The sequence below is a fragment of the Heterodontus francisci genome, chromosome 6, assembly GCF_036365525.1.
Source record: "Heterodontus francisci isolate sHetFra1 chromosome 6, sHetFra1.hap1, whole genome shotgun sequence".
NCBI classification, from domain to species: Eukaryota; Metazoa; Chordata; class Chondrichthyes; order Heterodontiformes; family Heterodontidae; genus Heterodontus; species Heterodontus francisci.
The window spans coordinates 95,550,176-95,577,840 of NC_090376.1; the positions used below are offsets into that span (position 1 = coordinate 95,550,176).

General features: G+C 43.2%; 1 protein-coding gene across 1 annotated transcript in view; it reads right to left on the minus strand.

The window, feature by feature from the left end:
- The window catches only part of LOC137371591 (matrix metalloproteinase-20-like), a 49,849-nt gene that overhangs the window by 15,419 nt on the left and 6,765 nt on the right, over positions 1 to 27,665 (minus strand). The window contains exons 4-7 of the mRNA XM_068034426.1: positions 23,838 to 23,983; positions 23,320 to 23,445; positions 11,358 to 11,519; positions 677 to 875 (exon numbers count right to left, since the gene is read on the minus strand). Coding sequence (XP_067890527.1) covers positions 677 to 875; positions 11,358 to 11,519; positions 23,320 to 23,445; positions 23,838 to 23,983 — 633 coding nt within the window. The remainder of the gene's footprint in view (positions 1 to 676; positions 876 to 11,357; positions 11,520 to 23,319; positions 23,446 to 23,837; positions 23,984 to 27,665) is intronic.

The window sequence follows — 27,665 nt, forward strand, 5'->3', positions numbered from 1 at the left end:
ACAGAAAGCAGTTGAGGCCAAATCATTGTATGTTTTCAAGAAGGAGTTAGATACAGCTCTTGGGTCTAAAGGGATCAAAGGGTATGGGGCAAAAGCGGGAACAGGTTACTGAGTTGGATGATCAGCCATGATCATAATGAATGGCGGAGCAGGCTCGAAGGGCCGAATGGCCTACTACTGCTCCTGTTTTCTATGTTTCTCATAAAATGGCCCAGGAAATATCTGAAATAAAAAGAGAAAATAGTGGAAATACTCAGCAGGTCTGGCTGTATCTGTGGAGAGAGAAACAGAGTTAATGTTCCAGATCTGTGACCTTCCATCAGAAGAGGATTGACTAACTTTTATGTTGGGGCCAAGAGTAGCAGGAACATCCCCTCATCCTCCCTCCGCTCCGATTATTAGCCAGCTCAGCCTGAGAGCCAGCCAATGTCCCACCCTCCCAAAATCAAGCTCTGGCAGTGAGGTGCCCACTTGACATCTGCTTCTTGCTGGTGGAATGGAAATGCAGCCTGGGCCCCTAAATTGCTCAGAAATCCTGCCAGAAAGAAAGGGTAGGTAGGATTGTCCTCTGTAGTTAGCCAAAACTCGGCCCATCTGAACTTTTTGTTTTAGTTTTATCTGTGTATAGTATAAATATTGTAAAACTAACAGGAGATTTAATAATTACTTTATTTACCCATTCTTGAAGTAAACAAAGCGTCTGCCTATTTTAACAGCAGCATCCGCGAACACATCTGGATCACAGGTTGATGGTTCCTCAGATGGAGACTGTTCTGTTGTTTTTGTCGGAGACTGTTCTGTTGTTTTTGTCGGAGACTGCCCTGATGTTTTTGTCGGAGTCTGGCCTGGTGTTTGTGGTGTCACAACTTTGGGCCCTGAATTTAAAGCGATAGGATAAATAACATGGAATTAAAGGAAACATTATTACAGTGTAAATACAGTAATTTGGTGCACAGAAGGAAAGCCTTTCTGCATTTTAAATTCATTTTTATCCTTATGAGAATCAGGCTTTTCAGCCAATATCTCTGATTCCTCCATCACCATTCTTGTGTACGTCTTGTCCCTTTGGCAGGGCAGAGCCACCAGAAAGGGCAGTACAGTGGCATAGATTTGGGAGGGAGTAGCCTTGGGAGTACTCAACATTAACTCTGGACCCCATGAAGACTCATGACATCATGCCAAATATGGGCAAGGAATAACCCTGATGATTACTACTGACTGACCTCCCTGAATTGATGAATCAGTACTGCTCCATGCTGAATATCATTTGGAAGAAGCATTAAGGGTAGCAAGGGCACAGAATATACTCTGGGTAGGGGTCTTCAATGTCCATCACTAAGAAGGTTTGGTGGTACCATGATTGCCTCCATAGTATTATGTGGTGCGACCACTGTGCTAAATGGGTTAGATTTAGAACAGATCCAGCAGCTCAAAAATGGGCATCCATGAGGTGCAGTGGGCCATCAGCAGCAGCAGAATTGCATTCCACACTATCTGTAACCTCATGACCCAGAATATCCCTCATTCTAACAGTACCATCAAGCCAGGAAAGCCACCCTGATCGAATCAGGTGTGTGGAAGAATATGCCAGAGTCATAACCAGGCATATCGTAAATGAATTGCCTGCCTAGTGAAGCGACAACAATGCATGCTAAGCAGTGGAAGCAGCATGCTGTTATGAATGCTGGACTTTGTAATATGATTATGTTTTAAAAACTGTGATTTTTAAAAGTTTATGACGGAGTCTGAGAAGTCAGGTCACCTCACATTCACCCTGCCTAAGAACAAGACAGAAATCACATGACAACAGGGAACACAGACCAAAGGCTTTTTTTTTTGGGAAAACAGAGGCTGCAGGTGTATAACACCTGAAGCACAATGGGTTTCACCCTCCCAGACTTTCAGATCATAAACAAGGTGTCAGTAAATCTGAGGATGCAAATATACCAGGCAGCTGTTTACACCTGGGAACAATGGGAGGCCAACATGTCTCCGTGAAACCAGATTTCTGGACTTTGCATATTGGAAAAGGACAATAAGCTATTGATGTTTGAATCCAGATAAATTTAACAGATTTTCTGAAGATGGACAGGCTGTACAGAAGACTAGTGGTGGCAGCCTCAATGCAGGCTGTAAGAAAGGAAGAAAACCAGTGGTGGCAGCCTCAAGAGAGAGAGGGAGAGAGAGAGAGAGAGAGAAAGCAAGGGAACGTCAGTTCTCGGAAGCCTGAGACAGTGAAAGGCTGTGAAGACTTAAATATGTTTTGAAAGTTGAAGTTTGTGGAGAAGGAAAAGGGCCAACAGGATTATCAGGAATTGCCTTATTCACAGACGTGCTCTGAGCAGAAATGCTCTGAGAAGTGAGCAAAGAGGATATTAACTTTGAGAAAGGTCTGGGAGATCCAGTCCATTGCAACTGGGAGGATTTTGGGACTTCTAACTGCAAAGATTTTGCTATCAAAGAGGACTGTGCAATGTATAAGTGCAGTGTGAGCTTTTCAAGTATTTTAATAAGTAATACCTTCCTTTGTAATTTGGGGTATCAGCTACGTACAAAGTACCATTTAGTTTATGGAGATTTCTTTTAGTTTCATTGTTATAATAAAAGTCTTAAAATGTGAAATCTTGTTATGTAATTCTTTAAATTGGTCGGGGGGTTCCGAGTTTGTATTTTTAATGTCAACGGTCTCACTGAGGTTGTAATAATACAATAGAGAGAGCTAAGCGATCCCAGAACCAATGGCAGTAAATTACAGAGTGCCGCAAGGATCAGTGCTGGGGCCTCAGCTATTTATCATCTATATTAATGACTTAGATGAAGAGACAGAGAGTAACGTATCTAAAATAAGATCAGAAAGTGCTGGAAATAGCATGTCTGACAGCATCTGTGGCGAGAAAAGCAGAGTTAACATTTCAGATCTGTGACCTTTCGTCAGAACTGGCAAAGGTTAGAAATGTAATAGGTTTTAAGCAAGTAAAGTGGAGGTGGGGTGGGGAAAGAGAACAAAAGGGAAAGTGTGTGATAGGACAGAGTGTCGCAGAGATTAACTAACAAGGAGGTCATGGGGAAAAGGCAAAGAGAGTGTGCTAATGGTGTAGTGAAAGACAAAGCAGTTGTGCGGAGAGAGTGTTAATGACAGAATAATAAACAGCCCTGGCCAAAAGTACAAATATGAAAAACCCAGTTTTAGGCAGGCACATGGTTAAAAAAAAAAATTAAACAAAATAAAATAAAATAATAGTGAAAAAGGGGCCAGCCATGCTCTGAAATTATTGAACTCAATCTTCAGTCTGGAAGGCTGTAGATCGCCTAATTGGAAAATGAGGTGCTATCCCTCGAGCTTGCGTTGGTGTTCACTGGAACACTGCAGCAGGCCAAGGACAGACAAGTGGGCGTGAGTGCAGGGGTGTGTGTTGAAATGGCAAGTAGTAATGTATCTAAGTTTGCTGATGATACATAGGTAGGGGGAAAGATAAGCTGTGGGGAGGACACAGAGAGGCTGCAAAGAGATATACACAGGTTACGTGAGTGGGAAATAAGATGGCAGATGGAGTACAATTTAGGGAAGTGTGAAGTTATTCACTTAGGTCGTCAGAATAGAAAGGCAGAATATTTTTTAAAAGGTGTGAAATTTGTAAGTGTTGATGTTCAAAGAGACTTGGGGATGCTTGTACAAGGATTGCAGAAAGTTAGCATGCAAATACAGCAAGCAATTAGGAGGCAAATGGCATGTTAGCCTTTATTACAAGGGGATTGGAGTACAGGAATAAGGAAGTCTTGCTTTAATTGTACAGGGTTTTGGTGAGACCACATCTGGAGTACTGTGTGCAGTTTTGGTCTCCACATTTAAGAAAGGATATACTTGCATTGGAGGCGGTACAGCGAAGGTTCATTAAATTGGTCCCTGGGATGAGGGGATTGTCCTATGATGAGAGGCCGAGTAAATTGGGTCTATATTCTCTGGAGTTTAGAAGAATGAGAGGCTATGTCATTGAAACATACAAGATTCTGAAGGGACTGGATAGGGTAGACACTGAGAGATTGTTCCACTGGTCGAGGAATCTAAAACATGGGGCTGCAGTCTCAGAATAAGGGGCCGATCATTTAGGACTGAGATGAGGAGGAGTTACTTTGGAATTCTCTACCCCAGAGGGCTGAGGATGCTCCATCGTTGAATACATTTAAGGCTGGGGTAGGCAGACCTTTGGTCTCACAGGGAATCAAGGATATGGCGAGTGGGTGGGAAGGTGGAGTTAAGGCTTAAGATCAGCCATGATCTTTTTGAATGGCGGAACAGGCTCGATGGGTCATTTGGTCTACTCCTATTCCTATTTCTTGTGTTCTTGTGGGTCTGAACAAAGCTCTGCAGTCCTGACACAACTAGTCATGAATAATGGTAGACAATTAAACAACTGATGGAAGGGGGAGGAGGCTCCATAAACATTCCATCCTCAATAATGATGGAGCTCTGCACATCAGTGCAAAATAAAAGGCTGAAGCATTTGCAACCTTCTTCAGCTAGAATGCTGAATGGATGATCCATCTTGACCTCTTCCTGAGGGCCCCAGCACCATAGATGCCAATTTGGTTTTATTTGTTCTTGGGATGTGAGCATCGCTGGTTAGGCCAACATTTATTGCCCATCTATAGTTGCCCATGAGCAGGTGGTGATGAGCTGCCTTTTTCAATCACTGCAGTTCATGTGGTGTAGGTATACCCACAGTGCTGTTTGGAATAGAGTTCCAGAATTTTGACATAGCTACAGTGAAGGAACGGCAATAAAGTTTCAAGTCAGGATGGTGTGTGACTTGGAAAGGAACTTGCAAATGGTGGTGTTCCCACACGTCTGCTGCCCTTGTTCTTCTAGGTGGTAGAGGTCGTGAGTTTGGAAGGTGCTGTCAAAGGAGGCTTGGAAAGTTGCTGCAGTGTATCTTGTATATGGTACACACTGCTGCCATGTGCGTCAGTGGTGGAGGGAGTGAATGTTTAAGAAGATGGATGGGGCACCTATCTAATGAGCTGCTTTGCCCTGGATGGTGTCGAGCTTCTTGAGTGTTGTTGGAGCTGTAACCATCCAGGGAAGTGGAGAGTATTCCATCACACTGCTGACTTGTGTCTTGTAGATGGACCAGGTTTGGGAGTCAGGAGGTGAGTTAGTCGCTGCAGAATTCCCAGCCTCTGGCCTTGTTGGAGAAAAGGTCACTGTATTTATATGGCTGGTCCAGTTAGGCTTCTGGTCAATGGTAACTCCCAGGATGTTGATGGTGGGGGATTCAGTGAAGGTAATGTTATTAAACATCAAGGGGAAATGGTTAGATTCTCTCTTGTTGGAGATGGTCATTGCCTGTATCAGGCAAACCCCCACCTGCCAAAAGTAAGGCACATATGAATTCGCCACATGAACATTAAAACTTAAAAATTGCAAGCTCCTGACTGGAAAGACATTTGCATAGTAACAGACAGTATTTTAACAAAGGGACCCAATCTTTTGCTTCCCCATTACACAGAAGAAGTGGTCAGACCAGTTTTAATCCCATGACTAGCTGGCTGTTGGTTTTTTGAACTTGCCACAGATTTGAAATCAGAAGGCTGTTAGCTCCTGGACTGAAGAGACCTGTCCCCTGTCTGCCTGTCCATCTCCTTCCCATGGAACTGAATCTTGTGAAATAGCGTGAATCTCAAAGAGAGAAAAGTCTCCTACGTGAACAAGGTTTAAGCAGAATACTGGGCCCCAACGAAACACATGAATTACCTACAAAAGGATTATACTGTAAGCTCGAAGCACAGTAACAAGATAGTGCCTCAAACTGTTCCACTTTATCTTTTCTTCTCTTTGCTGTCCCTATCTGCATGTGTATATCGCGTGTGGATGCTAGCGTGGGCGCATTGTATACCCGTAGGCGTGAACCATATTAGAGTTTAAGGAAGCTTAATAAATTTCACTTTTCTTCTTTAAACCAAAGAAAGCTTGTTTGTGCTCATTCTTTTGCCTTATAATTGGAAAGCTGTGAACAAGCATTCACAAAGGGGGAGCTCAAAACACAGTGTGTTTAAAATTAAACCCTGTTACAATAAGACCAGGTGAAGCTAATAACAGACCTCTAGACACCTTTCTCACCTGGTCGTAACACCTGGCACTTGTGAGCCACGAATGTTACTTGTCGCTTATCAGCCCAAGACTGAACATTGTCCAAGTCTTGCTGCAGGCGGCACAGACAGCTTCATTATCTGAGGAGTTGCAACTGGAACTGAACACTGTGCAATCATCAGCGAACATTCCCCACTTCTGAGCTTCTATTGGAGGAAAGGCCATTGAAAGCTGCCACACTAGTTTAAATGCTATCTTGATGTCAAGGGCAGTCACTCTTACCTTATCTCTGGAATGCAGCTCTTTTGTCAATGTTTGGAGCAAGGCTGTAATGAGGTCTGGAGCCGAGTGGCCCTGGTGGGTCCCAAACCGATCATGCTCCAACCACCCCCACCCCCCCACCACACCCCCACCAATGGTTAAATCCCAGCAGCAGCAGGAAGAGGTACTAAAGTGGCTATGAATATGCCACTTAAGGGCCTCAAGTGGTCTCTGGGCAGGAAGGCTGTTGTTGGCCTATCAGCCCTCCTGCCTTGACAAAATTGCAATGTGACAGGGAGGCAGTGGGCCCTCTGCCCCCGCCTCCCATTGCAATTCTATGGACCCCTACGCCTCCGAATCCGTCTTAAGAGGGCCCAGAAAATTCAACCCACTTAGTGCAATGTCTTCCTCACTAATATTTGGGACGTGTACCAAAAGTTGAGAAAGCTGTCCCACAGTCTAGTCAAGCAACAGCCTTAGTCATACTCACAAATCATAACATTCAGCCAATGTCCCAGATGCCTCCATCATCATCTCTGATATGTCCTGACCCAGTGGCAAAATAGACCCACCAGAGGTGTCAGCACAGTCAGGAGGGGGCAGCCCTGGGAATCTCAAAATTGGCTTTGAAACCCTTGAAGTGTCATGGCATCAGGTCAAATACGGGCAAGGAAACATCCTGCTGATTACCACCTACCACTCTCCCTCAGTTGATGAATCAATGCTCCTCCTTGTTAAACACCACTCAGAAGATGCACTGAGGGATGCAAGGGCACACAATGTACTCTAGGTGGGGGACTTCAATGTCCAGCAATAAGAGTGGCTTTGGAGCACCACTATTGTCCAAGCTAGCTGAGTGCTGAAGATCATATCTGCCAGACTGGGCCTGCAGCAAGTAGTGAAGGAACCCACAAAAGGGGAAAACCTACTTGACCTCATCCTCACTATCTATCTGTCGCAGATGCATCTGTTCATGACAGTATTGGGAGGAGTGAGCACCGAATACTCCTTGTGGAGACAAAGTCCTGATGTTTTGATGTCAAGGGCAGTCAGTCTTATCTTATCTCTGCAATGCAGCTGTTTTGTCAATGTTTGGACCAAGGCTGTAATGAGGTCTGGAGCTGTCATGCCTTGGCATTCAGCATTCAAAGCGTGCATGTCTTGCATGGACTCAAATGTACTGCAGAAACTTAAGCAGAACTTACAAGTACATAAGAGCATAAGAAACAGGAGCAAGAAAAGGTCATTTGGCCCCTTGAGCCTGCTCTGCCATTCAATTAGATCATGTTGATCTGATTGTGGCCTTAAATACACTTTCCTGCCTGCCCTCTATATCCCTTTATTCTCTTGCAGATCAAAAATCTGTCCAGCTCAGCCTTGCATGTATTCAATGACCCAGCCTCCACAGCTTTCTGAACAGAATTCCAAAGATTAGCGACCCTCTGAGAGAAGAGCTTCCTCCTCATCTCATCTTAAATGGAAGACCCCTTATTTTGAAATTGTGCCCCTAGTTCTTGATTCCCCCACAAGGTAAAGCATCCTCTCGGCATCTACCCTGTCAAGCCCCCTCAGAATCTTATATGTTTCATTATGTTCACTTATCATTCTTCTAAACTCCAATGTGTATAGGCTCAAACTGCTCAACCTTTCCTCATAAGGTAACCTCTTCATCCCAGGAGTCAACCTAGTTCTCTGAACTGCCTCCAAAGTAAGTATATCCCTCTTTAAAAAAGGAGACCAAAACTGTACACAGTACTCTTGGTGTGGTCTCACCAACACCCAGGAGAGTTATAGAAAGACTTCCCTACTTGTACACTCCATCCCCCTTGCAATAAATGTCAACATTTCATTTCCCTTCCTAATTACTTGCTGTACCGCCATGCTAACTTTTTGTGATTCATGCAGGAGGACACTCAGATCTCTCTGTACCACAGCATTTTGCAGTCGCTCTCTATTTAAATAATATTCTGCTTTTCTATTCATCCCTCCAAAGTGGACAACCTTACATTTTCCTACATTATACTCCATGTGTCAAATTCTTGCCAACTCACTTAACCTATCTATATCCCTTTGCAGACTCTTTGTGCCTCCCTCACAACTTGCTTTCCTACCTATTTTTGTATCATCAGCAAATTTGGCTACAATACACTCGGTTCCTTCATTCAAGTCATTAATATAGATTGCAAATAGTTGAGGCCCCAGCATTGGTCCCTGTGGTACCACACTAGTTACAGTTTGCCAAAATGACCGATTTATCCCGACTAGCCGCATCTGAGGAGAGAGAAACAGAGTTAACATTTCAAGTCAGTGACCCTTCAGAACTTTCCCCAGTTCTGGTGAAGGGTCACTGATCTGAAACGTTAATTCTGCTTCTCTCTCCACAGATGCTGCCAGACCTGCTGAGTATTTTCAGCATTTCTTGTTTTTATTTCAGATTTCCAGCATCTGCAGTACTTTGCTTTTATCATTTATCCCGGCACTCTGTTTCCTGTTAGTTAGCTAATCTTCTATCTATGCTAATACTGTACCTCCAACTCCTTATGTCCTGCTACTACTTCCTTAATAATGGATTCCAGCATTTTCTCAATGACAGACGTTAGGCTAACTGGCCAATAGTTTCCTGCTTTCTGTTTCCCTCCTTTCATGAATAGAACTGTTACATTTACAGTTTTCCAATTTGCTGGGACCTTTCCAGAATTGAGGGAATTTTGATTACAACCAATGCATGCACTATCTCTGCAGCACTTCTTTTAAGACTATAGGTCAGCAGGTCCAGGAGACTTGTCAGCTTTTAGTCCTATTAGTTTTCCTAGTACTTTTTCTCTAGTGATAGTGATTGTTTTAATCCTCCCACCCTTTTGCCCCTTGATTTTCTACCAGTCTTGGAATTTTTTTGTTTGTCTTCTTCTGTAAAGCCAGATACAAAGTACTTGTTAAAAGTCTCTGCCATTTCCTTGTTTCCCATTAGTAATTCCCCAGTCTCATCCTCTAAGGGATCAACGTTTACTTTAGCTACTCTCTTCCTTTTTATATACTAGTAGAAGCTTTTACTATCTGTTTTTATATTTCTTGCTATTTTACTCTCATATTCTAATTTCTCCCTTTGTTTAGTCATCCTTTGCTGGTTGCTAAAATTTTCCAACCTCCTGGCCTACGGCATTGTATGCCTTCTCTTTCAACTTGATGCCATCCTTAACTTCCCTACTTAGCCCCAGATGATGCATCCTTCTCATAGAGTCTTTCTTTCTCAATGGATTATATCTTTGTTGAGAGTTATGAAATATCTCCTTAAATGTAAGCCACTGTTTTTCCACTGTTACCTTTTAACCTATTTTCCGTGTCCACTCTAGCTAACTCTGTCTTCATACCTTTGTAATTGTCTTTATTTAAGTTTAAGGCAATAGTTTCAGTACCAAGGTCCTCACTTTCAAACTGAATGTGAACTTCTATCATGTAATGATCACTCTTGCCTAAAGGATTCTTTGCTATATTATAGTAGCTTTAACATAGAAAATGTACTAAGTGCGTGTTGAAAGGAAAGCAAAATATAAATTAAAATTTATAAAATACAGGTTCAACCTCAACTTGAGCATTGTGTCCAATTCTGTGCACCACACTTTAGGAAGGATGTGAAGATTTTAGAGATGGTGCAGAAAAGATTTATGAGAGCAGTTCCAGAGATGAGGGACTTCAGCTACAATGATAGGATGGAGAAGCTGGGGTCTTTTCCTGAGAGAAGAGAAGGTTGAGAGGACATTTGATGGAGATGTTCAAAATCATGAGGGGTCTAGATTGAGCAGATGGAGAGAAACTGTTCCCATTGGTGGAAGGGCCGAGAAGCAGAGGACATCAATTTAAGGTGATTGGCAAAAGAACCAATGGCAACAGGCAGAATAACTTCTTTTATGCAGTGAGTGATTCGGATCTGGAATGCACTGTCTGAGGGTGTGGTGAGGCAGATTCAATTGTGGCTATGAAAAGGGAATTAGGTACGCAACAGAAGAGAAAATATTTTCATGGCCAAAGGGAAAGGGTGGTGGTGGTGGTGGTGGTGGTGGTGGTGGTGAGTGGGACTAGCTGAGTTGCTCTTGCAGAGAGTCAGCATGACATAACAGGCCGAATGGCCTCCTTCTGTGCTGTAACTATTCTATGATTCTATAAATAATGACCTGGAATCTCTGTAGGTTTTCTCCAGATATACTGTATAATTTAGCTGGGAGATTGGCTGAACCCTCAGAAAAATGGCATAAAGAGCTGTTTATGTTGTTACTCCAAAATTCTCACTGATCATCTGCTGAGGTTATGGTAGGATATCGATAGAACCCCTGTGCAAATTTTACCCCCAAATTCATAAAAGAGAAAAGGAAACTAGACCAAATCAAGTGGAAGTATTCAGAGAGTTGGCAAAAGCTCGGTTGAGAATAATTTTGAGCTGGTTTAAAAGGTGGAGAGAGAAGTGGAAAGGAGGAGGGTCTAAAGGAGGAAATTCCAGAGGATAAAACAAGGCAGTTAAAAGATTTTGCAACCAATGGCAGAACAATACAAAATACAAGTTTTGGGTGTACTCATTAACATATTTTGGCTGGTGTTTAAGCTATGCCTCAATTTTAAAATTCTCATCCTTGTTTTCAAATCCCTCCATGACCTTGCCCCTCCCAATCTTTTTAATCTCCTCCAGCCCTACAACCACCGAGATATCTGTGCTACCCCAATTCTGGTCCTTGAGCATTCCTTGTTTTAATTGCGTTACCATTGGCTTCAGTGCCTTCAGCTGCCAAGTCTCTAAACTCTGGAATTCCCTCCCTTAAAAACTTTGTCATTCTACCTCTCTTTACGACTTTCAGGCGCTACTTCAAACTTACCTCATTGCCCAAGCTTTTGGTCATCTGCCTGAATATCTCCTTAAGTGGCTAGGTATCAAATTTTGTTTGGCATTGCTCCTGTGGAGCACTTGGGACAGTTGATTACATTAAAGGCACTATATAAATACAACTTATTATTGTCGTACCATATAAACTCTGGATTCCTTTAACATCGTCACTTGGAAGTGTATATCCCTCAGTTTCCACATAACTATAGAAGGGAAACATCAAAGCTTTGTTATCTTCAGAGTGATCGAGTCCCAGAGAATGTCCAAATTCATGGCCAGCAACAAGGAACAGATTGATTCCTAGAAAAACAAGGTTAAATTATTGTGTTCAAATCTGCTTAAACTACAGATTATAAAGAATAACTGTTCATTATTTATATGCATGTTATCTTAATTCTTTTGTCAATCATGTATGTTGCTATTGAAATTGATTCTAAAATTACAGGTCAACAAATGTACAGTGATATGTCTGAGATTTCTGCCTATCATTAATATGTTTCAGGTAGGTCACACATTTATATTGTTTCAAAGTGATCCAGGTTCAAATGGACCAGAAAATGATCACAGGAATGAAAATGCAGACAGTGTGTTACAGTATAACAGTCAAACGTATGTTACACTGGCAATTCAATCTATACACAATAAGGTAAATTTTCAGATCCTAAACTTCTGACACAGAGAGCAGGGAATTCGATTCATTGCACTCTTAATTTCCCAGTTGTTATAGGCAGAGGGAGTTGACAATGCTTCGGAAGTAGTCACAGAGATTATTGAAGTGAATTTAAATGATGTAGTGGGAGGTTATGCTCCATGTCAGGTTTGCAGTTTGGCAGCAGATAGAGTGCATAGCTTGCATCAATCTTATCAAGTGACATATGTCATGCAGGCCCCCACCTGCCAAGACTGAGGCACACAATATTTCACCACGTGAACATTAAAACTTAAAATTGTGGCTGGGAAGAAAAGAGGGCCTATCACAAGGAATTGCCAGGCCCTTGACTGGAAAGACATTTGCATGCTAGCAGACAGTGTTGGAACAAAGGACCCAGTCCCTGCTGCTCCAATACACAAAAGACCTGGTCAGGCCAGTTTAGTCACATGACTAATTGGCTGTTTGAGTTTGAACTTGCCACAGAGTGTTTGAAAGGCAGAAAGCTCTTTTCTCCTGGACTGAGAACACCTCTCTCCTGTCTGCTCCCATCTCTTTCTCACGGAACTGAAGACCCATTGAAGACACTTGAACCCAAGAGAGAAAAGTCTCCTACAGTGAGCAAGATTTAAGAAGAATACTGGGCCCCAACGAAAAGCAAGACTACCTACAATCAAGGACTACAGCGATCTTGAAACACAGTAAAAACCCCTCTCCAGAGATTGCCTCAAACTTTTTTTTACTTTATTTTTCTTTCGATCTTTTATGTCTCCATTTGGATGTGCGTATCGCGTATGCATGCCAGTGTGGGTCATGGCATGTATCCGTAAGCGTTAACTGAATTAGAGTTTAAATTTAAAGTTTAATAAATTTCACTTTTCTTCTTTAAACCGAAGAAAGCCTGTTTATGCTCATTTCTTTGCCTTATAATCGGAAAGTGGTGAACGAGGATTCGCCAAGGGGGAGCTCAAAACACAATGTGTTTAAAAATATATCCTGTTACAATAAGACCAGGTGAAGGCAGTAAAAGACCCCTTGACACCTTTCTCACCTAGTCGTAACACATATCAATGTCATTTTCCTTAGCTCCCACAAGAAAAAAGCTGAACAAGGCATCTCAGTATGTCTGAGCATCACTTTCAAATTTGTATAGCTAAGGAAGGCCATCACTTTGACCAGCTGCCAAATGTAGTTCAATGGTAACATTCTGGCCTGTGAATTAGAAATTTGTAGGTTCAAGCCCTAGTTTCATAGTTTGGGTACATAATCTAGGCTAACACCTCAGTGCAGTACTGAGGGAGTGCTGCACAGTAGAAGGTGTAGTAAGAACAAGAAATGCTGGAAATACTCAGCAGGTCTGGCAGCATCTGTGGAAAGAGAAGCAGAGTTAACGTTTCGGGTCAGTGACCCTTCTTCGGAACTGGTTCGGAACCGAAAAGAGTTCCGAACAAGGGTCACTGACCCGAAACGTTAACTCTGCTTCTCTCTCCACAGATGCTGCCAGACCTGCTGAGTATTTCCAGTATTTCTTGTTTTTATTTCAGATTTCCAGCATCTGCAGTATTTTGCTTTTATAGGTGTAGTAGTTTGGATGAGGCATTTAATTGAGGCCTCATTTTCCCTCTCAAGTGGTCAAATAAGATTGCATTAGAAGAAGAACAGAAGTTTTCCCAACATCATTTGAGGCTTGATCAAGACCAGCAGAACAGATGATTGATCATTTAAGTCATTGCTGTTTGTGAGACCTAGTTGTCAAAGGTCCCTAAATTACAACAGTAACTGCACCTCAAAAAAACATAATTCATCGTCTGTGAGGTTCTTTGGATGTCCACTATTTAAATCCAAGTTCTCTCTTTTTCCTCTTTCTGTTTGCTAGTGGTGATGAAGGGCGAATGAAGCAAATAGAAATAGTCCTGTAACCCTGTGATGGATTTCAGGTCTCAATCTCACAAGTTGCACCAGAAGGTAAGATATGGATCCGAATGATCTGATATGGTTACAGACATGAATGCTAAAGTCTACTTGGCCGTATCTTTCTGACAGATATCACTCGGGTATACAACATGGAGGTGGGTAAGAGGCTGGTTTTATCTGTTTTTTCTTATACACATGAATACACACAAATTATCACAAGATGGCGCTAATACACTCCCTCCTTACTAAAAATGTTGCAATACAACTGGTCTAGATGTGAAATATGACAATAATTGTGTCTTATAACAATAATTTCAGTGTATAACTGTTTCATTTGTCTCTTTTTTTTCAATACAAACACCACAGCAACAATATCTTCGATTTTCCACAATCTTAATACATTTCTTCTTTTTCTTTATTCACAAATCCATCTTGACCATTGGTTTCCTATTCCTAATGTAGCGGGAGGGTTGCGCTGTTGCCTTGTCAGCTGCTGTGAACCAATGAACAAGCATTTCCTCAGAGTTGGAGCAGCTTCTGCTTCATCGGATATTCTCCTCAGGGTGCGCACCTCTGGGCCAGTAGGTGGCGGTGGTGAGCGCCGAGTTGGGGATTTTATCAGCACTTGGAAGATCATTTGGTGATGGGAGCAGTATCTTTGATGGGCTCGGGGGTAGAGCCAGGGAGCCACGGCAAAAGGCAGAAGCCTGGGCAGGAGAAGAAAGACTCGGAGGGGACAGCCTAAGGACTGCGTTGGCGATTGGGAAATGGTGCCGGCAAAGGGAAATTGGGATGTGCATCCAGCTATTAAGGGCCACGGAGGACTAGCTAGGGAGCATGCAAGAGAAGATCAAGAAGCCCTGAGATGCTGAAGAGGTCTTTGGTGATCTGGATATCAAGGTAATCCGCGGCTCATGGGTTCAAGTGGAACTAGCAACAGGAGGGCCATGAGTGCGCCTGCTCTCAACTTCCTTTTTGTGGTGCTTCAAGTACAGTATTTAGGTCTAAAATCGCCTTGCAAAGATAAGAGATGGAGAGGGAAAGGCTCTGGATCACAAACCTGCTCTCCTGCTGAAGCAAGGTATTGCTGCATTCCATTGTTGAACTAATAAGTCTGCAACACTGCTGATTTGAAACGAAGAGTTAAAAGCTCAATGGTTCTCCTGCTTCGGGGTGGCAATTGACAGTCGTTCACTGTAATGAGTTTGTTTCTTTAAGATGCGACTTTTTTCTTTGAGTGTACTTTCACGTTTGGTGCCAGTGGAATAAAGAGACATTGAGCTGGAAACTTCACGTATTCGGTGTGCTTTTTCCTACATTGACACGAAGAAGATTCCTCCTTTCCTGACCCAAACTTTCAGAACTTGTGGAAAAACTTTGACCCATCTTAGACTGAGTCTGATGAGAAGTTGTCTCCAAGAAAGGCTGATTTTGATCTTGATCTACAATAGAAATTTCCACTTCATCAGACATGTCTGTCTGACTCTGACTTGGATCTGAACTCTTACACTAGTTTCTGACATGACTTGTGTTGGAGTAACTATTGGTACTCAACTCATTTCCAAATTATCTGATTCATTAGGCTCATTTGATTCTTTCCAACTTCCTTCTTTTTCGTGAACCTCTGAAGGTAAAACATGATCTTTATGTACAAACCTAGCTTTTCCACTACCAAACATCTTGACAAACTGTGTGAAGACCACATATTTTCACAATTCTTCCTGGTAACCCCTTCAACCACTTGTGATGATGATTCCTCAATCTAATCTTCTGGTTCAACTTCAGACTTCTTGCTCCCACTCTACTCCTATTATAACTTTCTTTCTGTCTTGATTGTTTTTCTTCTACTGACTGTGCTAAATGTGGCTTCAGCAATGAAAACCTCGTTCTAGGCTGTCTTCTAAGAAACAGTTCAGCTGGCAGAAAGTTCGCCAATTTGTGATCCAATGAAAACTGGCATTTCTTCAGATTTGTATCTACATTTGTTTGACAAAAGCACGCTTAGCAATTTGCACTGTGCATTCCACTGCTCCATTGGAAGCAGGATGATATATTGGAACTCTAATGTGTTTTGCACAGTTCATTCTCATGAATTGTGCAAATTCCCCTGAACAAAACTGAGGTCCGTTGTCAGAGACAATTTCCTCTGAGAACCCAAAAGCAGCAGGCAAACTATGCAAAATATCTAGATTTTTTCTGGTTGTTTGATTCATCGGATACCACTCAACCCACTTCGAATGGCTGTCTATCACAATTAATAGCTGTTGCCCTTCTAATTCTGCAATATCTATGTGCAACCTCTGCCATACACTAGCTGGCCATTTCCATGGCTACAAAGGTACTGATGGCAGCTTCTTTTCTACTGCTTGACATGTACTACACTGTTTCGGTGTGTTTTCAATGTCATTATTTAACCCTGGCCACCAAAACCAGCTCGTCGCTCGACTCTTTGTCAAACACATTCCTAAGTGTTGATCATGAAGATCACATAGCAATTGTGATCTGTACTTTCCAGGGATTACAACTATGGCTCCCCACATGTCACAACCTTTATCAACTGACAGTTCATTCTTACACGTAAAAAATGGCCTGATTTCTAAATCCAGTATTTGTGTTGGCCACCCATTTGCAATATAATCTTACACTCTTCCCAATACAGGGTCCCTATGAGTTGTTCTATCAATGTCATCTGCTGTGACTGGCAACTTGTCTATGTATGAAAAGAAAAATATATCTTCCCTGCTGGGCTGTACCTCTGATAGGGAAGATAATCTAGATATTGCATCACCATTACAATGATCCTCCGATTGTCTGTATTTAATGTCGTACTTATAAGCAGACAAAATATAAGCTCATCTCTGCATTTGGGCTGCAGCTAAAGTGGGTACTGGAGACTTTGGATTCAGAATAGCTGTCAGTGACTTATGGTCAGTTACAATCATGACACTATGACCAGACACGTACTTATGAAATCTTCTTACTCCAAAAATCAAGGACAATGCTTCAAGTTCTCTCTGAGCATAATTTCGCTCACTGGCACTGAGGGTGCGAAAGGCAAATGCAATCAGTCTCTCCTCACCACGATCCAACACATGAGAGATCACAGCACCTACTCCGAATCCTTCCATCTATGAAAGATAATGGACACACAGCAAACAATCCATTTAGGTGGGGTGTCTTCTCTTGGTGCACCTTTGCTGATGGCTGTGAAGGCCAATCCTTGAGAGGCAGGTTCTGCTGCAAGTGTTGCACGTGAAGCTGCCAAGTGATGTTGTGAGTTGTTATTTTTGACATTGGCGCCTGTTGCCAAGCTGCTGTAACAACTGGTCGTTGTGGTAATGCACACCAGTCCCCAGGATGTGTCAGCATTTCCCTCTTCTGCCAGCTAGTGACAGATAGTTGATATTTAGGGCCTTCATGTCATGCTTGCAAGCATCCTTGAGGCATCACAAGCTAACTTAAACTCTTTGGATGCATCGTAATATACAAGCATCGTACCCTGAACAAGTTGACATTTACACAATTTAAATGCCTTGTTACACTCCTTCATCCAATTCCACGGATCACCATAATGTTGCCAAATTTGGTATGAATTTACTGTAGCAATTGCTTGAACCTTACTCTTGGTAGGATGTAACCCATCCTTGCCTTGTGACCCAAGTACTCTTCAGAGTTTTGAAACATTTCACATTTCTGTACCTTCACCCAAACTCTATCCTTTTCTAAACGTTGGAGCACCTCTTTCAGTCTGTCATCATGGGTCTGCTTGTTTGGAGCTGAAATAAGTATGTCATCCAAATTAAAGGCCTGTTACCCAACCCGAACCCGACGGGACCCGACGACTTGTGGCGACTTTGGGTCGGGTCGGGTTGCACTTCTGGGTCCGGCATTCGGGCTCGGGTCGGGCCGGGTCGGACACGCTGTATCACAGTTAAGTGGCTCCAATGTTAGTTTAATTTTTGGACTAGAAAAGTGGTTTTATTAGTTATTTTAAGCTTGTGCAGATCAGCAACAAAGTGAAAAACGGAAAGTAAGTTAACTGATGGTCGGGTCGGGCGCGGGAAAAAAATGGAAGGACTTGGGCCGGATCGGGCTCAGGTTGGATGTGGTTCTGTCGGGCTCGGGTCGGGCTTTTTTTTGCAGACCTGAGCAGGCCTTTAATCCAAATAGCACACTACTCCCTCCATTCCTCACATACTTTGGTTCACTACCCCTTGGAAAATTCCGGGGGCTGAAGAAACACCAACTGGCAACTTATGAAACTGAAATCGACCCATGTGTGTATTGATAGTCAAGTATGACTTAGACTCATTGTCTAAGTCAAGTTACAGATAGGCATTTGTCATATCTAATTTTGAAAAAAGTTGGCCTCCTGACAACATTGTGAACAGATTCTCCATGTTCGGCAAATTATCGGGTGGATTACCCTCCAGTACCTGATTTACAGTTACCGTATAATCACCACATACTCTTACACTACCATCTGATTTTGGTACTACCACTACGGGAATAGCCCAATTACTCTGCTCTACCTTAGAAATAATGTTCTCAGTCTCAAGTCTTTTCAGTTCTTGCTCTGCCTTCTCTCTTAGAGTGTCGGGTACTGGACACAACCTGCAATGATCTGGCCCTGCATTCCTCTGAACTCGTACATTAGCCTTGTACCCTTGAATCAGTTTGCCGGTTTCACTGAACACCTTAGGGTACTTGTTGACCATGTTGTCTTGCAAAGTGAATTTCACTTCAATGTGATGAAGCTCACTCCAATTTAATGTAAGTGCTGCTAACCAGTTTCTTCCGAACAAGGCTGGATTTTCAACTTTCACAAGAATAAAGGCAATTTTGCACATTGCTCCTTGTATGTGACTGGAACTGACACACTTCCAATTATGGGAATTTGCTCTCCTCCGTAACAGTGTTACTCTACTCAAGATTTTTCCAGCTGATATTGACTCAACTTTCCCGATACAACGACAAGGTGGAATTTGAATTTAATTAATAAATCTGGAATTAAAAGATAGTCTAATGATGGCCATGAAACCATTGTCGATTGTTGTAAAAACCCATCTAGTTCACTAATGTTCATTAGGGAAGGAAATCTGCTGTCCTTACCTGGTCTGGCCTACATGCGGCTCCAGACCCACAACAATGTGGTTAACTCTTACATGCCCTCTGAAATGGCCGAGCAAGCCACTCAGTTGTACCTAACCGCTACGAAGTCAATAAAAAGGAATAAAACCGGACGGACGACCCGGCATCGACCTAGGCACCGGAAGCGACAATGGCAAACCCAGCCCGATCGACCCTGCAAAGTCCTCCTTACTAACATCTGGGGGCTTGTAAGGACAAGAGCAGCATATGCATGGGAACACCACCACCTGCAAGTTCCCCTCCAAGTCACACACCATCCTGACTTGGAACTATATCGCCGTTCCTTCACTGTCGCTGGGTCAAAATCCTGGAACTCCCTTCCTAACAGCACTGAGGGTATACCTACCCCAAATGGACGGTTCAAGAAGGCAGCTCACCACCACCTTCTCAAGGGCAATTAGGGATGGGCAATAAATGCTGGCTGAGCCAGCGACACCCACATCCCTGAATGAATAAAAAAAAACTGACATTTCCTCCTGGCAGCATTTTCCCCATTGACCTTCTTGTGACATGCCTTGGCAAGATGACCCTTCTTCTTATAGCCGGAGCTCTCTGCCTTCATAAATGGACAATTCTGTGCCCAATGTTGGCATAAGCACTGGTAACAGGACTTTGTTATAACACTGCTACTACCCTGATGGCCTCCTCCCGTTCTCTTACTAGTAACACCCACATGACCACTACCAGTTACTGTTATCGGAGCCTTCTGCTTACTCATCTGCAGCTTACTTACTTCAGCAGATGACTGATGGGTGTTAACTCTCACTTCTCTTGAGGCACATTGAGCCATGTCCATGGACATTGCTGTTTGACAAGCTATGTCAAAAGTCAACTTTAGCAATATCATCAACTTACTGCGAATGCACTCACTTATTAAGCCACAAGCAAACCCGTCAAGAAACGCTCGCTCTTGAAAGTCTCCAAAATTACATTGAATTGACAGCTTTTTAAAGGCCACAATAAACTCCTCATTGTCCTCTTTGAGCAGCTGATTCCTTGTTCCAAAATTTTAGCTTTCTGCAATCTTCAAAGGCTTGGGATTGTAGTGCTGCTCAAGCTTAATCAAAATATCCTTCAGCGCATGTCCTTTGGCTTTGCCAGGACCAGCAAATTCTTGAGCATCTCATACATTTCCGAGTCTGCTTCAGTCAGAAATATCACTTAAGATCAAGATCTTCCAGGATATTGTTAGAGGTGAAAAACATCTCTTGTCACTTCCATACACACTGAGAGAATCTCAGTCATGGCCATACTTCCCCAGTTGCCTGATGATTCCCATCGGCATAGCCATCTTCGACGGTCAGTCCACCCACGCAACCCAATTTTTTAGATCAGAGTTTAAGCCTTTTTCTCAGACAAAGGACACTCACAAGTCCCTTGATTGCTTAGCAGGAAACTCCTTCAACATAAAGGTTTTCTGCTATCCCATCCTCATCGACAAACAGTCATATCCTAGGTGTACAATAAGACTGGTTTAATCTGGTTTTCTTATACACATGATTACACACAAATGGTCACAAGATGGCACTGTTACACACTGGGAAACTGGAAACACGTTGATTGTAAAGTTTACTTCACACTTAGCAAGCCCTGGAGCTTTTAGCTGGTGCCGCAGCTTTTGATTGTGCCGATGTATTAGCTACTTGCTGATCATTCTTCTTGAGCAGTGGATGAGGTTATATCTACTCTTTAGTAGGATCCTTTTCCAATAAATGGCAGTGAGTTTGGCTCATGTTCCAAGCTTGGATTGACAACTACCTACAGAATGGACGAGGTGCTTTAAATACGACAGTTTCGCCAAGGGGAGGAATTTGGGGTATAACTTTTTTATGCCAGTTCTACATTCTTATCCGCCCAGGCACAGCATTCTGATGGCAGGGCTGATGTTACTTGCACCTTTGTTGTGACATCACAGAATGAGATGGAACTGGCAGGATGATGGCCCTCAGCAGTTCTGCCTAACATAAAGCATGTCTGAATAAAGCAGGTGATTCTGCCATGCAACAGGCATTAGTGGGGCCCACAGTGACATTTCCCACTAGTATAAAGTGGCAAATTATCAAAGGAATACAGCAGGAGGCAATTTTCTTTTTCAGCTACTTCAGTGGAGACATTCTGTCAGTGTCTAGCATTCAGGTACTTGAGTAAGCTTAAACATTTTTTGGTTCTTTCTGATGGCCCATTCTCAACACCCTCTTGTTCACCTTACTCCCATCCCTGAAACAGAGCACCCCTTTCCCCCTTCCACCACCCCCTCCCCCCCCCCCCCGCCCCCCAGGATTTACATCAAATAAACTGCTGGCATTACCGCTGTCATAAATTGCTCTTGAGGTAACTGCTGAGCTGGCCTACATGGCTGGATTTCTTCACTTGAGGGCCAAGGCCCAGTTTTGGACAAGTCTCAGGCCTCCACCCTCTGGTGCTGCTATAAGCAGAACAACTATTTCAGGTGCAAAATTGGTTCTAAATGAATTTACCCTCAACTCTGACTTTCATCAATGCTGTGATCAGCTAGTTTAGCGCCCTACACCATGCGGATGATATACAATAAACCTAAAACACAATGCAGATGTTTTTCAGCTAAGAATATATCAGGAGCAGAGTTTTTATTTAACTTTAATCTCATGAATTTAAATATCTTCATTTGCACCATTATTTTTCAGTGATATGCTGCAGTGTGAAAAGTTGCATAAATCCAGGAATTCATGATTGCCATTGACCAGGAGGAGCTATGGAATTCATTTTTCAGTTTTAGCAAGGATATTGGCAGAGTGATGCAGAAGTCCCAGGAAGTTATAGTACACCATGAATTTTGGCGCTACTCACTTGCACCATAATTTCCTGGGATTTTTGCTTTGGAAAACAAATGGAAAACCGTAGATGCTTAGATACAATGGTGCAAGTCTTCAGGAAATGCAGGATCTCTATTTAGTGCAACCTGGTAATACTATTTTAGATATGCTGCAATATATTTGGGTACTTTGTTGCCATCTCTGATTCCTAAAGCACAAATGCAAAATCTCAACATTTGGGCTGGGTATTGTGCGACAAGTGGCTCAACTCTTGATTGCCTGAAGCCTTTCCACCATCTAAAAGGAACAAATCAGGTGTATCATGGAGTACTCCTCACTTGCCTGTTTGAGTGCAGCTCTAACAACATTTAATTAGCTTGACACCATCCAGGACAAAGCAACCCACTTGATCAGCACCACATCCAACTTAAACATTCGCTCCATCCACCACCTGTACACCGTGACATCATTGTTTACCATCTGCAAGATGCACTAGAGAAATTCACCAAGTCTTCTTCAACAGCACCTCCCAAATCTGTGACCTTTACCACCTAGAAAGACAAGGGCAGCAGGCACATAGGAACAACAACATCACCAAGTTACCCTCCAAGTCATATCTCATCCTGACTTGGAAATATATCACCATTCCTTCATCATCACTAGGTCAAAATCCTGAAACTCTCTATCTAATCACTTGGGAGTACCTTCCCCACACAGACTGCAGCAGTTCAAGAAGGTGGCCACCACTTTCTCAAGAGCAATTACGGATAGCCAATCAATGCTGCCTTTGCAGGTGATGCCCACATCCCATGAATGAACTAAAAGAAAAATTGCCTGAGCACACACCCAAAGCAGAGTCCTGCCTGGATGGATCAGTGCTGAATTTGCCACTTCAGCTAGGAATTCAGAAGCAGCGCAGACCAAGCATCCTGAACTCCATGCCCAATCCTCTGATCTGTGCTCCTGCCAAGTTCGGCTGCAGGCTCATTGTTAACGCATTTTTCTGTAAGTTCACTAACCTGCTAATTGTGTAAAATCATGGTCAATTTCCAGTATGAGTGCACCCACTGCAGAGCCTGGCTATCGGGAACAGACTTTGAAATTTGATCATAGACTACACTGATACACGCTGCAGGAATAAGGTTCTGTGCCAGGAACATGCTATCACAACATGTCCCACATTATCAGCTGAATGCTTAATTCTGTACTGCATATTTGTATTTAAATGCTCTGTGCTATTTTAAAGAAGGATTTATTTTAAACAGGTTAATGCCTGTGTTAAAATACAGAATATAGGAATTTGATACAAATACATTTAAACACTAACATGAAAATAGTCCACAGTGTAATTTTCAGCTTCTACAATCTTAGTTTTCTTTGTATGCCAAAGAATAATTCCAAGGTAAACAGCAATACATCACTATTCAATATATTTTTCCAATTTATCCATTCATCTACTTTTTAAAATCCATGTCTGTACTAAACAACCTGCCCCTCTGCTGCCACAAGCAAAACTTTCCAAGATGCATTAGAGGCAGCAAAGACTTGAGCAATTTAACTCATTGAGTTTTAATTAACGGTGAAAAACATTTACCATCATCTTCTGTTGTCCATTTTTCACTGTCATCGAAATGAGCATCAGCTCCAAGACCAGGTCCAGGTGCAAAGGCATGAGCCAGAGTTCCCGAGGGTCCATCAAATGGAGCACCATCACCATGCTCTAGCAAGAAGAATTGAACAAATATGTTGGCAAAGAATAACTGGCAGCTAAACATGCTTGTTTGAATATATGAAATAAAGTGAATGTTGGCCAATCAGCAGTTGTACTGATACCGCCTTTTACTCCATATTTGTTTAGTTAATGGAATGTAAATTCACCAGCGGCTGAGGTGGGATTTGAATGCATGTCTCTGGATCATTAGTCTGGGACTCCAGATTCGAAGACCAGTAACATAACCAATACACTCTAGTACCATATGCACCTGTAGCATTACAATCTGTCCTTTTTTTGTGCACAGATGCTGACTGGTTTACCCAATATTTACAGCAATTTCTGTTCTTATTTCAGATTTCCAGCATTTACAGTCTTTTAATATTATTGTTTGAACATACCATCAACAGTGAAGAGAATTTCAATGTCTGCGTTGGATGTTGTTTTTGTAAATGACAATGGAGTAACATCACTCCAAATTTGTAAAGCCTTCTTTATAGAATCATCCACATCCTCCTGCGATATGTCAGTTGTATATTGAGTTATCCTGTGTAGAGACAATGTCGATTACATCACTATTCTTACAAAAACTGAAGGATAATTATGCCCACCGTACACATTTGTTTCTGAGATCAATGTTTGCCCTTCAGAAAACAACTCGCCACCTGCTTCAGTCGCTTTACAGTGACAAACATTAGCATCCAATCGGCTGGTGGACTGGGCAGAGGGGATTGGCAGAGGGTAGTGTTCAGTTGGCAAGTTGCAGGGGGAGCACGATGTGAATCACTGAGCAAGAATGAGGAAAAATTCTGACAGGAGAACTAGTTCCTGGTTTGCTTCAAATGCTGAGCCCAGGGACTTAGACCTCAAAGGGCCTGCCTGCAAATTTAGTTTGGAGGTTCAGCAGAAGCACCCTATAAATTAATATGAGATTGTGCCAAACAGCATGAATGACATCTATGAATGAAACCAATCTGCATTTATACAGTGCTGCATGACTGTCTGACTGAGCTGCAGAACACTATGGATGCCAAGGTCTTCTACAGCAGGCCCTCTTGGCTAAGCTCCTAAACTCAGATAAAACTATTGGTTGTGTGTTTGGAATTCCTCCATGGCGCATTGTAAAATTAGATTCAATAAATCTGATAATTTGTGGGCTAGCATTCAGAAAATGATAATGAAAGCTGCTGGATTGGTGTAAAATCCCAACTAGTTCACTGATATTCTTCACCCCTACACATTACACGATTGCAGTCTCACAGTATGAGCTGGATGTTGTTGAGGTCTCGTTGTCGGAATCCGTGGCAGTGGGGACCAGAAGATCGTACCAGCAGTGGCCCACCACCGAGTCCAAAGCCGGAGGTGTCAGGACTGATCTTCCCGGCAGCTGCAAGGCTCCATAGTGTTCCCCCCACCGACCCCTCTCCCACTCCAACACTGGGTGATGGGAACCGGCTTTACATATGTAAATGAAGAACGTTAATAAGTTTAAATAAAATTCACACTGATCTTACCTGCTGCCCGGGATCTTCCGAGTGGCAGCTGGCACTCAAGCACCTTCACTTACCCCTCCAGGGAAAGCTGGTTGCACTGAGGTGGAGAAGGGGGGTACTTAAGATTTCCAGTGTAGTTGGGGGGTGGGGGGGGGTCGGTGGTGTAGCGTCAAATGTGCATTAATAGTGCACAGAGGGAAGGGGGGCAAGGGGGACCTCTGCACTTTGAACTGTTTCGAGGGATAGAGGTCAAGTCTTGCATGTAAGTCTTTTGTGGGGGGAAAGGGCAACTATTATTTGTAAGTGTTATTGGGAGCAAAGGGGCGATAGTTTTATTGTGGTGCACTGGCGGGGGGAACAGGGTTTTAAATATTTAAATTTAGTGGCAGGTCTGGCTGCCCTTTAAAAATGGCGCCAGCCAAAGTGCATAGGCAGCTGACGCCGTTGCCGGTGTTACAGAGCTTGCCACCACCACATGATTCGGCAGGGGGGAGGGGGCTGTAGCCCGACCAGCATATTATTTTGGGCTGTCATGTGTTTCGCATTTTTTTCTCCTGCGGCCGCTCCCGGTGGCGGAAGAATAAAATTCAGCCCGAAGTGTAATTCATAAAATTTGGATGAACTGGAACACTGTATCACAAGAACCCATTTTGCAGAAGGCGGAATAAGAGTAGTTGTGGAGAAATGCACTGACATTCATTGATCTTGATGTAAGGATGAGGTAAATGGTGAGAGATTTGTGCTTTTCAGTGTATATTTTAATTCATTCATGGGATGTGGGCGTTGCTGGCTAAGCCAGCATTAATTGCCCATCCCTAATTGACCTTGAGGAGGTGGTGGTGAGCTACCTTCTTGAACCGCTGCAGTCCATGTGGGGTAGGTACACCCACAGTGCTGTTAGGAAGGGAGTTCCAGGATTTTGACCCAGCGACAGTGAAGGAACGGCGATATAGTTCCAAGTCAGGATGGTGTGCGATTTGGAGGGGAACTTGCAGGTGGTGGTAATCCCATGCATTTGATTAGCAAGTTTGCAGACGACACTAAGATTGGTGAAGTAGCAGATAGTGAAGGGGACTGTCAGAGAATACAGCAGAATATAGATAGATTGGAAAGTTGGGCAGAGAAATGGCAGATGGAGATCAATCGGGGCAAATGCGAGGTGATGCATTTTGGAAGATCCAATTCAAGAGTGAACTATACAGTAAATGGAAAAGTCCTGGGGAAAATTGATGTACAGAGAGATTTGGGTGTTCAGGTCCATTGTTCCCTGAAGGTGGCAACGCAGGTCAATAGAGTGGTCAAGAAGGCATACGGCATGCTTTCCTTCATCGGACGGGGTATTGAGTACAAGAGTTGGCAGGTCATGTTACAGTTGTATAAGACTTTGGTTCGGCCACATTTGGAATACTGCGTGCAGTTCTGGTCGCCACATTACCAAAAGGATGTAGATGCTTTGGAGAGGGTGCAGAGGAGGTTCACCAGGATGTTGCCTGGTATGGAGGGCACTAGCTATGAAGAGAGGTTGAGTAGATTAGGATTATTTTCATTAGAAAGACGGAGGTTGAGGGGAGACCTGATTGAGGTGTACAAAATCATGAGAGGTATAGACAGGGTGGATAGCAAGAAGCTTTTTCCCAGAGTGGGGGATTCAATTACTAGGGGTCACGAGTTCAAAGTGAGAGGGGAAAAGTTTAGGGGGGATATGCGTGGAAAGTTCTTTACGCAGAGGGTGGTGGGTGCCTGGAACGCGTTGCCAGCGGAGGTGGTAGACGCGGGCACGATAGCGTCTTTTAAGATGTATCTGGACAGATACATGAATGGGCAGGAAGCAAAGAGATACAGATCCTTAGAAAATAGGCGACATGTTTAGATAGTGGATCTGGATCGGCGCAGGCTTGGAGGGCCAAAGGGCCTGTTCCTGTGCTGTAATTTTCTTTGTTCTTTGTTCTTGTTCTGTTTGCTGCCCTTGTCCTTCTCATTGGTAGAGGTCACAGGTTTGGAAGGTGCTGTATAAGGAGCCTTGGTGCGTTGCTGCAGCGCATCTTGTAGATGGTACACACTGCTACCACTGTGTGTCGGAGGTAGAGGGAGTAAATGTTTATGGATGGAGTGCCAATCAAGTGGGCTGCTTTGTCCTGGATGCTGTCGAGCTTCTTGAGTGTTGTTGGAGCTGCACCCATCCAGGCAAGTGGAGAGTATTCCATCATACTCCTGACTTGTGCCTTGTAGATGGGCTTATTTTGGACAGGCTTTGGGGAGTCAGGAGGTGAGTTACTGGCCACAGGATTCCTAGCCTCTGACATGCTCTTGTAGCGACAGTATTTATATGGCTAATCCAGTTCAGTTTCTGGTCAATGGGTAACCCCCTAGGATGTTGATAGTGGGGGATTCAGTGGTTGTAATGCCATTGAACATCAAGGGGAGATGGTTAGATTCTCTCTTGTTGGAGATGATCATTACCTGGCACTTGTGTGGTACGACTGTTACTTGCCACTTATCAACCCAAGCCTGCATATTGTCCAGGTCTTGCTGCATTTCTGCAGGGACTGCTTCAGTATTTGAGGAGTCACGAATGGTGCTGTACATTATGCAGTAATCAACGAACATCCCCACTTCTGACCTTGTGATTGAAGAAAGGTCATTGATAAAGCAACTGAAGATGGTTGGGCCTAGGACACTACCCTGAGGAACTCCTGCAGTGATGTCCTGGAGCTCAGAAGATTGACCTCCAACAAA